At 52.5% G+C, this 12,188-nt stretch overlaps 3 protein-coding genes across 3 annotated transcripts; 1 reads left to right on the forward strand and 2 right to left on the reverse strand.

Annotated features, from left to right (window-relative positions):
- Positions 1–2,945: 2,945 nt before the first annotated feature.
- On the forward strand, positions 2,946–4,184 carry BDW74DRAFT_175464 (uncharacterized protein; the record flags this gene model as incomplete). The annotated part of the gene is made up of 3 exons (XM_073728329.1): positions 2,946–3,530; positions 3,583–3,917; positions 3,980–4,184. 3 exons carry the CDS (start codon positions 2,946–2,948, stop codon positions 4,182–4,184), a joined length of 1,125 nt encoding a protein of 374 aa, XP_073586410.1.
- A 741-nt stretch (positions 4,185–4,925) lies between these two features.
- Positions 4,926–6,818, reverse strand: BDW74DRAFT_189130 (cytochrome P450; the record flags this gene model as incomplete). Its single annotated transcript, XM_073731899.1, has 3 exons — positions 4,926–5,474; positions 5,541–6,322; positions 6,434–6,818. The coding sequence occupies 3 exons, from the start codon at positions 6,816–6,818 to the stop codon at positions 4,926–4,928; spliced, it is 1,716 nt and encodes a 571-aa protein (XP_073586411.1).
- Positions 6,819–8,951: 2,133 nt separating this feature from the next.
- Positions 8,952–11,051, reverse strand: fmpC (ATP-grasp enzyme fsqD; the record flags this gene model as incomplete). Its single annotated transcript, XM_073731900.1, has 2 exons — positions 10,995–11,051; positions 8,952–10,909 (listed from the first exon to the last, which is right to left on the reverse strand). Exons 1-2 carry the CDS (start codon positions 11,038–11,040, stop codon positions 8,952–8,954), a joined length of 2,004 nt encoding a protein of 667 aa, XP_073586412.1. The 5' UTR covers positions 11,041–11,051.
- Between the last annotated feature and the right edge of the window lie 1,137 nt (positions 11,052–12,188).

The raw sequence follows: 12,188 nt of genomic DNA on the forward strand, positions 1-12,188 counted from the left end.
TGGTCAGGATGCGGCCGACGGTCTCTCCAGTAGGGTAGGACTTGTTTAGTATCGCGCGGAGTGGAGGTTTATGAGCAGGTCATCTTCAAGCCTTTCGTTTGGCCTCCGCTGGGTACAGCAAACTCCTTGCATCGTGTCTATTCTGCGGCGACCGCTGACCCGCTGACCCGCTGATTCATGCTTCAGGGCCGATGGCAATTGCTTCCCGTGCAGTGCTTCGCTCTAGCAAGCAGCTACCTAGGTAGTACCATACGGTATTTGGAAAGGTTCTGGAGACGGCGGGTACGCATGATTCTAATGTTCGAGCATGGTGTAAGAGACATGTTTAGAGGGCAATTCGAGGGGCCAAATATGGTATCATAGTTGGAAAAGGGAGACAATGCGTGCTAGGCAGGTAGGTATATTTCGGGTATGGATGGTGAAAGAAGGACATTTCAAAGGCTGGCAAAGGGCTTTCACATACGCACAAGGGTTGTATGAGACTTCTACGATCATTGTCAATACCCACTGACCGGATTGAAGGTTATAAAAGAATGCACTTGGCCCGCTCGAGTGAGCCAGTGCTCCCATCAACCCTTTAGTCTATCTACCTACCTACGATATCCTTCGTTCGATGATAGATTGCCTCGATGGCATCCCCACACCTGCACATGTTTGCTAGAAAGCACATAGACGCCCTCATCAAGGCCAACAGGACCGGCCAGACCCCCAGAGTATCAGGTATACATGGTGGATGGTACAACACCCCTAACGGCCAACGGTATTTCGGGCTTGGAACAGTAATCAAGATTGGAACCACGCATGGCGGTATATTCATGTCAAGGTCAAACCAAATCCAACTACAACAAATTCAGATTATTCTGGCTTCTTTAAACCTCTCACTAACGAGGATATGCCATCCGACCAGTACCCAGAGAACAAAGAGACCCTTTGGGACCAACAACGCGCAGCCAACCTCCCAGGGCGCATATTCGGTGAATCAGACCCGAATCTGAATCCCAGGGACACCGCATACGGGATGTACACATCCGCTCGAGGCCTCCTTCACTACGGAGTTAGCAGGATCGTTGCAGCTAGGAGTGACGCCCCAAAGGGCACCAAGAATGACAAGCACGTTGGCCCGTACTAAATAAAGCCATTGCGTGTCCAGGGCGGCCTCCCCTTCTAGAAATTCTACTCCAAAGTCAAGATTAACAATTAAGATCTACCGCGCTTACCTTACTCCAGTAGCCTAGAAACACAGCAAGGCAAGAATTAGGGCCGCCCGCGCCGCCCGGAGCGCTTGACTATGCTAAAACACTGGCATGGAAACCTACCACCCATGGTACGTGTGCGGCAAACCAGCCAAGGCTAGGCTCCAAGCACGTTGGTGCATATTTTGCGCCTGACGGGCAGTGGTTTACTGGGGTGGGCAAGGTGGTAACGGTTGGGTAAGTTAGAGCACATCAACTTATAAAAGAGTGGTATGTCTTTGTTGAACCAAAGGCTGGAAAAGAGTGCAACTTCTTCCACCCCGTGACCCGCGAGTGGATGGACGAGCTGTCTACTAACCCCATCCCGGGCATTGAATGCACTCAAGCGAGCGCAAGGCACTCCCACAGCGCTAACGGGACCTCCCTGCCATCCGTTGCCAGCCGGCAATCGGCGAGGAATACCATGGGCGGTATTACCCTCCGGGTGCATCTAAACGGGATGTGTAGGTTGGCGTAGTGAAGGTCGTCAAAACGGGTGTGGATGATAAAAAGGGGCGCATCTGGGTGGAAATGGTGCCTCTTGCCAACAGGCGAGATAGCTGGAATCATCAGTTCTGGGACCCATGGAGCGGCGAGAAGATGCCTGAGCGGTACTGACCGCTTGAGTAGGTCCAATTCTTTCAGTTGCTTCCTTGATCGTGGCGATCTAGCTAGGTAGGTTTGCCTGGCTGCTTTGTTGATACTGATATCCAGGTATCCCGACTTTCATTACTTAGTATTTGTTTTGTTGTTGGTCTATAGTACCTATGGTGCTTGATAATCGCTTTATGAGATTGACTGCTAATCATTAATATACACACCGTCCACCGTGTAATATTCTCGGCAACGGAGTACCGTAGGCTTCTCTGTAATCACGCACTGTAAGAGTTCCACTATAGCAGTGTCCACGAGGTGTATGTAGTGCATGGCACAGAAATCGACTACTATGGTACATTAGCCTAGACTATTTGCCTCCCACTAATAGGCACACGGTCAACTGAATTGTGGCTATCAGAGTCTGTATCCGCTTTACCTGCCGGTGGACGAATGGATAATCGCCTAGATCCTTGAGAGACAAGCCTGATTCATTTGACACTAAGTCAGATATACAGCCGCCCCCTACCATACCTTGCCCTAATGCTAAGGTATCTTGCACTTCGATACTACTCCTCTCTCGCCAAATCGCATTTAGAAGCTACTCTATATGCCCACAAAAATGAACTAGCCACTCGGATGGGCAGTTGGTGTCTAAGGGTCTAGGAGAAGGCCAAATGGGACGTGATTCCGCTCCTCGAGGACCCAGCTGATGACTCTGCTGAAGGAAGCCAGCCACTACCATAGTGTGGTGGCGGACTGGAAGGTATGGTAAACCCATTGTATGCTATGAGACAAGGAATGATCAATGGTTACAGGAAGAATGGCCTCCCAGGCTATATACAAAGAAAGCAGCTAGTAGGTGTCTGGTACATTGAAGTAAATACCCAGAAGACAAAGGCGCTTCACAATGACAGTGGCGGATTAAAAGAGGTGGTTCGGACGATTAAAAGCGCAAATGATTGTCACGAGTTCAGGGGACAGTCAATGACAGCCTTCGAAGGATAAATACCGCGTGCCTTCCCACCTTTCGAGCTCCTTATCCGACTATTCGAGGTCTTCCTTTCTCATTCTTCCTACCTCTACTCCATATTTCACTGCCACATACACGACGTCACAATGTCCGCATCTACCGGCCAGGGCATGGACGCTCCTAATGAAACCGCCCAAGTCCCGCGCGTCGCAAGTAGACATACCGGGTGGTACGACGCCCCCAATGGAAAGCGCTATTTTGGCCTTGGGGTGGTCACAGAAATCGGGCTCACCCATGACGGGAGCACCTACACCAAGGTCGAGCCTGAGTTCATCGATTCCGACCTCAGCGACTCCGAATTGATCAAAGACATCACCCCGCCCGACAAAGAGTTCCGCTTCATTGATCCAGTCAGCAACAAGGACATGCCCTTGAGCCAGTACCCAGAGGACCCCACGCTCCGCTGGCGGAAGAGAAGAAACAAGCCCAGGCGAGAATGCCTGCTCAAGCCAAAGCCTGACCTGGGACCTGGTGACATGGGACCCGGGGAGAGGTTCACCGGCGTGGGTAGGATTGTCAGGCCGGCTCGAGCTGTGGCACAGCGGCAGGCGGGAAACCATGAATTCAGCCACTATTGCATTGAGCCCGCACCGGTGGCCGGTGGGATCCTCGCATGGGGGGGGGGGGGTTGGCAACGAGAGGATTGCAGATCAGGATCTTCCACGGTCGTTGTACACTGGAACCGCGGGAGGCACAGCGCCGGGTTGACCCAGAGCGTCCCAGACGAGATTCCACACGAGTGTCTTGGATAACTGGTATGGAAAGCTTCCGCCAATGGTGAGTAATGAAGAAGGGCAGCCCTTGCTGAGGGTGGAGCGCGCAGGCGCGTATTTTGCGCCCGATGGACAGTGGTTTGCGGGCGTTGGCAAGGTTATTACGGTTGGATATATTCGCCAGATTGGCGGTTCAAAGCAGTGGTATGTGTACATGGAGCCTATACCCGGTAAGACGGGCTGGAACTACGACTTCTTCCATCCTCTTACAGGCGAGTGGATGAATAAATTCCCCAGCAACGCCATCCCAGTAGGCCAATGCAGCTCCCATCCAGCCCTGCGCAAGTCCTTAACCCGCCGCTAGCGTAATCTACCCCCTATCCGTCGCCGGCCTAATATTGGCGAAGATACCATGGCCGCTATTGTCCGCCAAAAGCCCCCAAGCGAGACGTGTATGTTGGCGCCGGCAAGGTAGCTAAGACGGGGGTGGACAATCAGGGGACCCGCGTGGAGGTTGTTCCTATCCCCAGCAAGCGTGACAATCTGAACTACATGTTCTGGGACCCCTGGAGTGGCGAGAAAATGCCTGCTTGGTACTGGCCAGCTGAATAATTCTTTTGTGCCATTTCATCCATCCATTTAGCTTTCTTTTATGCTGAAATCTTCTACGTATTCAATAATCGGTTGCCCTCTCGTTAACAAAACACCAATGCCGAATACAATATCTTCTTTTCTAACAGTACGGATTCTCTTAATAGCATAACTACCATACCTTCGGTATACCCCCGTCAACTGGGGTCTAGAACAGGTCGAGCCTTAACATGCGACTCCTATGTGATTTATATGAACCCTTGGTACATCGGGTTAAGTGAGTTGCCACATCCCTAGCCCTAGGTAGGTGGTTCCCTTATAGTTCGCGATAGCAATCCCTAGGGACCTTGTATAGCGCCCCCTGGCCAAGTCGTATCCGTAGAAGACTGGCTAGGGTAAGTACCTATGGCACCTGAGTCCCGAGCAAGGTGGCAGAAGCCCATCTACTACCATAGCAAAGTTCCTATGGCCAAGCTCCAGGACTTCAACTTTTAGTTCGTCTGGTGTGGACTCGAGTAATATGAGAGGGCCGTTGCTACTATGGTATACTTAGGTAGATGGGGATTAGCAATTATTCCACAGCCCGGATTGTGTATCTCCGTAGATAAAAACGAGGTACCTAAATCTGGACCAGCTCTAAGGCGCAATAACTCAGCAGAGGATCCATCCAAGCTCGAGATCCAAGGTCCTTCTAGGTATGGTATTGTATTGCACAAACACGGCGACATTGAGGAGTTTCTTCATTATGGTATGGTGCCAAAGTCACTCAATGCGCTCCAAGAAAAACCTCGTCCCATCCGCATCCCTCATCTGCAGCACAAGCACCTGGTACCCATCATTCACACGACGCAGGACACGTGCCCGCGCCTCCTCAAAGCTCTCACCATCTTGCATCTCCACGCGCAGCCGATGCCCCCGGAGAAGTGCTGCAACGACGGCAACAATCTCAACCTGCGCGAACTTGCGCCCAGGGCAGTACTGCACCCCCGCAGACCAGGGGAGATACGTTCCAGGATAAGGCTGGATAAGCTCTTCCGTTGCAAGACGTGCTTCGGGAATGCCATCGTTCCTGCTGCTATTTTGTTTGGTTGGGTTGTTCAGCTCGATCCAACGCGTGGGCTTCCAGACGTTTGGGTCGTCGGGCCAGTACTTCGGATGAACCTGGGTGGCGAGGATGCTGGGGACAACCATCGTTCCCTTGGGGAGGTGGAGAGTGCGCTTTGTTTCGGGGAGATAAAGGGTCGTTCCGGTTTCATGTGCGGCGGATTTGGGCAGGGCTGGGATGGGAGGGTAGAGGCGGAGGGTTTCGAGCTGGAGAGGCAGTTAGTTGTGTAGGCTAGAGGGAGCTGAAGTGATGATCGCAAGAGGGAGACACACCACGACTGCTAGGCACCTCTTGAGTCTTGGGAATGCGTCCTTGTATTCGAGCTCCCACGTACTGGGATCCGGGTTAGGGCATACACTGCGGATCTCCTCTCCTACCCACTCCTGTACGTCGGGAAATGCAGCAAGCAGGTGCAGGATGTATGCTAGTGTGCTAGCTGTTGTATCATGGCCGGCAAACGTAACGACATAGAGGTTTCCCAGGATCTCGTCGGGCGTGAGAGCGACGTCGACGCCGTGTTCATCAACCGCGAACCGTGACTCACGGACAAGCGACGACATCAGGGTGCCGGACTCTGGCTTTCCCTGCTCCAAGAGCGCCTGTTCATTGTTGAGCATCCTCACCATCTGATCTCTAAAGTCTTCAACGGCTTTTCCAACCTTTCGGCACAAAGGAGGCAAGAAGGGCAGGCGGAGTATCGACGCAGGAATCAACATAATCAGCAGCGTATTCAGCAGGACTGTATGCAGTGGATCGATGTCGGATCCAGAGCCGGAATCCCCAGACTGCGGATTTGAATCATGTTTAGATGGCATGGGTCGTCCGAATGCAGTGGTATAGAGCACATTCAGCGAAACCGTGCGCATTACGCCTTTAGCCCCACCAAACGGCTTGCTGATGTTTCTGGCCAGAATCTGCCTTGCTTGCGAGATTGTCTCTCGCCAGACCAGGCCATTAGTGCGCTCGTTGAAGAGCGTCGCTAGGACTTTCCGGTGGCGCTTCCATTTGGCACCTGCTGTCTTGAGTTGCACAGTGTTAAAGATTGACCGTAGTGCTCTGTGAGAAGGGTTTAGTCACCGAGAGAACATTGGGCCCGTACACATTGAGAAACTCTAATATCCTGTAAAAACTGCCTATATAATGTGAAAATGCTCGCTAGTCATACTCCCGTAAAGGCCAGTCGGCCGCACAAAATCTAGCCGACGAGCCAGAACATCCGAGATGGCGTCTGCGTCACATACAAAGACGAATACCTCCCGAGGGGTGGCGATCGCGAACGCTTCTCCCATCCGCCGGTGTGATTCGGCCTTGTCGGCAATCTGCCAGCTGCGGCGGCCATAATGGTTGAACGGGCTCAGTTGGAAGGGCAGTCGGTCCAGGATAAAGAAGACGCCTGGCTCCAGGAGGCCCCAGAGCGGGTTGATGGGGCTGAAGGGGATGATGTGGTAGGGAATGCCGATTTTCTGTGCGCGGCGGGCGTTGATGGTCAGGCAGACGAGGTTATATACCGTCCATCCGGCGGTGGTTAGGAATGTCATGAGGAGGAGCATTTTCGTAAAGCGCTTCGTGGAAAGGAGATAAGTTCTGAAGGTATTAGACATTTTGGATGATACGATGGGAATATAACGACCATAAACGGATGAGAAAACAATTCCCCAAGCTGCGGATCTGTCCGCCTGATTGTAGACGTCATGGGTTGGTTCATATGCACAGCAAGCCCCAAGGCAGATCCGCCGGGTCCTAGCCTTGGGTCACCCGATGCCCCGGGTCTACCTAGGGTAGATTGCAATTAAAAGCAACCATGCTATCTACCGGCCCCCAAGTTAGGAACCCATCCGCGGCGTCACCGGTGACCTGGGGCTGCTTGGGGACTCCCTAAACAATAGTGGACATGTTTTACGTAGGATAAATCGCATTGCATATCCATATCCCGGCTCCGTTCCAATATGCAGGCCTACTACCTCCATGTTGGTATCGCCGGGTGCCAAGGGGGGCTCAAGCCAGGCCACTTTTAAATCATGCCCGGTGGCAGCCACTAATACCAAACCACGAAGCCAACCGGAATAGCATGGGAGGGTATGGTAGCAATGGCCCCCAACCAACAGACCCGCAGGATGTGCTGCTAACCAACAATGAGTTGATCGGGTTCCAAACGCAGCATCCTACCGTAGGGCACTCGCGCCATATGTCGGCAGTGGCTGCGCCCCGGCTAGCCATGCAAAGCACGACATCTCGTGTGGCCATGTTCCAAGCCGATCGGCGGGCGACTATGAGGGAGAATAGGTTGAGTCTGATGGTACGTAAAGTCTGATAGGTGGCAACCTGTCCCAGCAAGGGGTCGGCTGAACGGGATATGGCATGTGATGAGGCTGGGCGTTTGACTCAGGGCCTTGTGAATGTCCAAGGAAGCGGACTATTCCTTCCAAGTACGTCTTTTGCAGCGTCGCTATCGGCACCTGCATAGTTAATCTCGTCGAGGTGCTTCAGACGGACTGCAAGTTTGCCTGGACCCCAGGTCTAATTCCAAGGTTGTTTCCGGTCCGTATATAGATGCGACCACCGAAAGCAAATGATGGACTTGGGTCTGCCAGTTCTCTTCCGTTGAACTGCATGATTGCACGGTACCTAGGTAGGTAAGTAGGTGTGCCCTGCTTCCAGGGCTAGGTACGATAGGGTATGGTATGTCAACATCACTGTCCATTGGCAGGTACTCCATATTCTGGGCCCCTGCACCGCTATGGATTCTTCGGAGACACCACGCTCGGCATAGCGCTTTCCATTTAATCGGTGATATTCGAAACATGATATCTATCCAGTCCGGCAAGCCTTATCACATCACGTTTTACCAGAAGTCTCAATCCGGTGCTTGGGCCGCACTACTAACGCGCAGAGATACAACCTCCTGCGTTCCTATGAAGATAGGCCGTTATTTAAGAAGCCTTGTTCATCAAAAGGCTAGGAGTGTGTTTTGGTACGATGCTCTCAAGTGATGATAAAAGGGGTTTTCTACCTGCGGGTCAGAGACTAAAGGCAAATAACAACTCAAGTTGTGCTTTGTAACATCCAACATGACTCTCAACCCAGGTAGAGACTCGCTAAATACCGTAGCTTAAGTTTCGAGATACTAGCCAGCCCCTATCCCGTGGTATCTCATCGGACGAGCATCGGACGAGAAAAAGGATGTAACCATCCTACTTAGGTGCCTCATTACCTACATCCCCCATCTACTCCCCATATAAACCTCGATCCAATACTCCGTCGCCGGATACTCATCCCTCATCCCACGTCTGCCAGTTCCATAAACCCTCTCTATGTGATCGCACTGTATTGCGACCGGTCGTTTGTGTCCTTGTCTGGGGTGGGGAGTTCACAATCAATATACAAGATACATAGGATAAGATCCAATGCAAATTGAGACCCAGAGATATTAGTTATAAGTAGCGTCGTACCCATCAAGACAGGTACCGTACCTGTCAACGCGCACGAAAGCCCAGCTCACGCGCATTTCAGCTATTGCTCAACAATGCGGTATGTTTGCATTCTACCAGCGGGCTCTAAAGCCTTCCAATGATGCGCTGCGCGTTGCGGCAGCATCAGGGCCGGCACAAGCTTATGTTGGAATGTAATCCATGTTTCTTACTACGATATGAATGTGCTATAGATATAGGTACAACGTGTCCCGTCTAAACAACAGTAAAGGTCGTCTCCCGCCTAATCTCCCCCGTCAAGGCGAGCAAATGCGCCCTCCCGACCCTCGAAAAAGCAACATAATACGCAACCCACGACGTAATCCCACTCTCCGGATCCGGAACAACATCGCCCCTGCGCAGGAAGCAAAAAGACCTGGATATATGCCTCGCAAGGTCCGGACGCCGCTGCATCAGATCCACGCAGACATCATCCGAGTCAAACCTCCCACCGCTAGTAACAGGGATAAAGACCATTTCGCACCAGTATTGCGGACCTGAAGCAAATGGGTGCGCGAGGGCCGAGAGACGAGCGTGGTCGCGGAGACAGGCCAGGAGCCCGATGCCCCAGTAGTCGATTCCATAGGTGCACTCTACCGCGGCGGTTTCTTGAATCCCCGGGGGGCGCGGGTTGATTTCGATGAGCCAGGCGGAGGGGGGTTCGGATAGAACACTTAGGCGAGGGATCAGGTCGATGATCTTGCTCTTGGTGGGAGGGTTGGAGGCAATGGTGGCGTATTCCATTGAGGAATTTTGGACCCGGGCTTCGAGGTGGTAGATCCCTGTTGTAAGGCCTAGGCGGGTTAGGCTTGCGTGTAGAGAGTCGCGCAGTAAATCAAGCTCGGAGGGTGGAAGCTTGGAGGGGAGGACATTGCCCAACTCGATGAAGGACGTCTGTGTTGGCTGCGTACTGTTTGACCCTGAACCTGTGCTCGCCACGTCAGCGGTCTTGGGAAAGTCGTCTGAGATGTCACAGAAGAGAATCTCCGCGTTCGAAAGTATGAAGTTGATGTCCACTTCCGGACCATCGCAGTATTCCTCTAGCACAAACTCGGCCCCATGACGATCTAGATTGACGCTTCGAATGGCGTGAGTCAGCTCCTCGGCGCTCTGGACCTTGAATACCCCCTCGGACAAGAAGCCCTTGCACGGCTTCACGATGAATGGGTATTGCAGGCCTCCTCGCTGAACGATGTCCAGGGCTTCTTCGTAGCTATGCACAAGGTGGGCAGGGCGGCCCTCTGAGATACCCGTGAGATACTTGTCCGTTGCGATTTCATATGCCTCTACCGGGAAGGTAGGGAGTCCCAGCTGAATAGCAGCTTGCGCAACAGGAACCTGGTACGCGTCGCAGAAGGTAACGATCCCGTCGACTTGGCGTCCGGACAACACGTCAACAATTCGGTCTTTCAGAAGCGATTGGGGCTCTAATTCCACAGGAACAAACTCCCTGCGCCAATGTGCGTACTGCGGCCCTTCAAGCCAGTGGCCTGCCACGTCTAGGACGATCATGTCAAAGTTCAGGGCTTGCGCCGCCTGATAAATGCTGGTTGCGGTGCCGCCATGTTCGGGGCTACTCCGGCCGCCTTCCACGATCGCAATGGTCTTATGGGGAGCAGCGGCATCTAGCATCCATGGGAAAGACAGTCGGTTGGTAAGTTCGCCGCCGATTTCGTGAAATATATCCGCATAGTCCTCGAGCTTTGTGTCTTCGGACAGTGGCTGGAGCAGTAGACCTCCGATTGCATTGTACAAAACGGCTTGCAGGATGGTGTCAGTGGTTGGGTCGATGGGGAGTGGGGTGAACAACTTCTCGGGACTGGCGGCGAAGAAGGACACGACAGCATCCACCACATCAAGATCCACCATCCGCAGGGAAAAGATATCAGATCGTACCAGATACCCCGGCTTAGGGGCGAAGACAAAGCGTATCGCACTGACATGCAGGGAGTTGGTGGCAGCCTGAAGGGCACGATGAAGTAGAGCCGTAGCATGCCCCAGTTCGAGTTCAGTCCATGAAACTGATTCCGACGAGGTGGAATACCAGAGCTGAGCAATGCCTTCAGGAGCTGCGGACGATATCTGAGCCGGAGTGCTATGTTCAGCTTGGAACGTGATATCGACACTCTGCCACCACTCAGCCGACGACACTTGCCACCGAAATGCGAAGTGCGCTGAGAGACAAGTCTCATTAGCTTCAAGGTATCAAGGACTTGACAATGACGCAGCCAGACGATCCTGCTGGATTGGCTCTAATACCTTCAATATTTCCGTAGCAGGCTTTTATGCGGCCTGTCTGAGCCATCTTGAGTGAGAGTAGTTGGGGAGGAGTACACGGACGCGAAGAAGGCACAACAGAATAAAGACCGCGGTTCGCTTAAATAGAGAAGGATGAGACATATTAGTCGAAGTAGAAAGCAAAGCATGCCATCGCCACCAAATCAAATCTCGCCAAGGACCAAGTAGCGCATGCGACCCTACTTAGCGTTGTAGTAGGGCGGAGGACTCATAAACAGAAAGTACCTAGCATATAAATGTTGTAGGTACCCACACTGGTGAAGATTTGCAAACTGGAGCCAAGAAATGTGAACACCAACCAGAACCCAAGCGCTGGTTGTTGGGGGGGGTTGCTCACGCCAATGTCGCTCGTTGACCAGTGCTCCAATCACCGTCCTATACCTCACGAAGGGGCTAACGGCGACAAACAAGGTTCCGAAAACGGTCAAGGATTGGGAGATAAGTTGTCTTGGACACCTGATACGGAGGTATCGGGAGACAGCGTAGAAATGAGATCTCGGAATGGGGCTCGTAGTGTGAGTGGTGATAAGGGATCAACAAGGTGATGTCGTACGGTTTGGCGGTTCAGCAGCGCTTGCGGCATACTGTCAGTGGCAAGATGACGAAGCCCTAGGGTAGCAGCATGATGAACCCGGTTTATATGACGGTATACCAAGCTAGATACAAACGAAAGTTGAGAACCTCGGAGATGTTTTGAGCTCAGAAGCCATGCTTTCCGCGGAGTCGGCGTCAGTGTCGAGCTCCGTACTGAGTTAGTTATACGGCAATAGCATCTTTCTGTTCGGCGAGTGCCAGATCAAGTACTGTCTGTGGCCCAGCCTTATCATTATGATATAACGGACATCGACATTAGCCCCAGCCTCAAGGAGTATCCGAACGATGTCAATGCTTCCTGTCCTAAACGCAGTGTGGAGGAGTGGCCATCCCTCCTCATCGTCCCAGAATTTCGAGCCCCTCAAGAGCCCCGGATGTGGATCCGAAGCGCTTGAGCGACAAGCTGGATAGCGATGTCAATGATGCAAACTCTGTCAAGGCGGCATATAAGGCAACTGACTTTCCGATAGATTAAAGGCAGATTGCTCACTGTGCTGTCAAAGACAAGCTACTAAGCTCGTGATCAGCCTTGGTTTTCGTTCAGCACCTTGGATCACTGAC

Source organism: Aspergillus multicolor, assembly GCF_047715735.1.
Source record: "Aspergillus multicolor strain CBS 133.54 unplaced genomic scaffold BDW74scaffold_5, whole genome shotgun sequence".
Lineage (NCBI taxonomy): Eukaryota > Fungi > Ascomycota > Eurotiomycetes > Eurotiales > Aspergillaceae > Aspergillus > Aspergillus multicolor.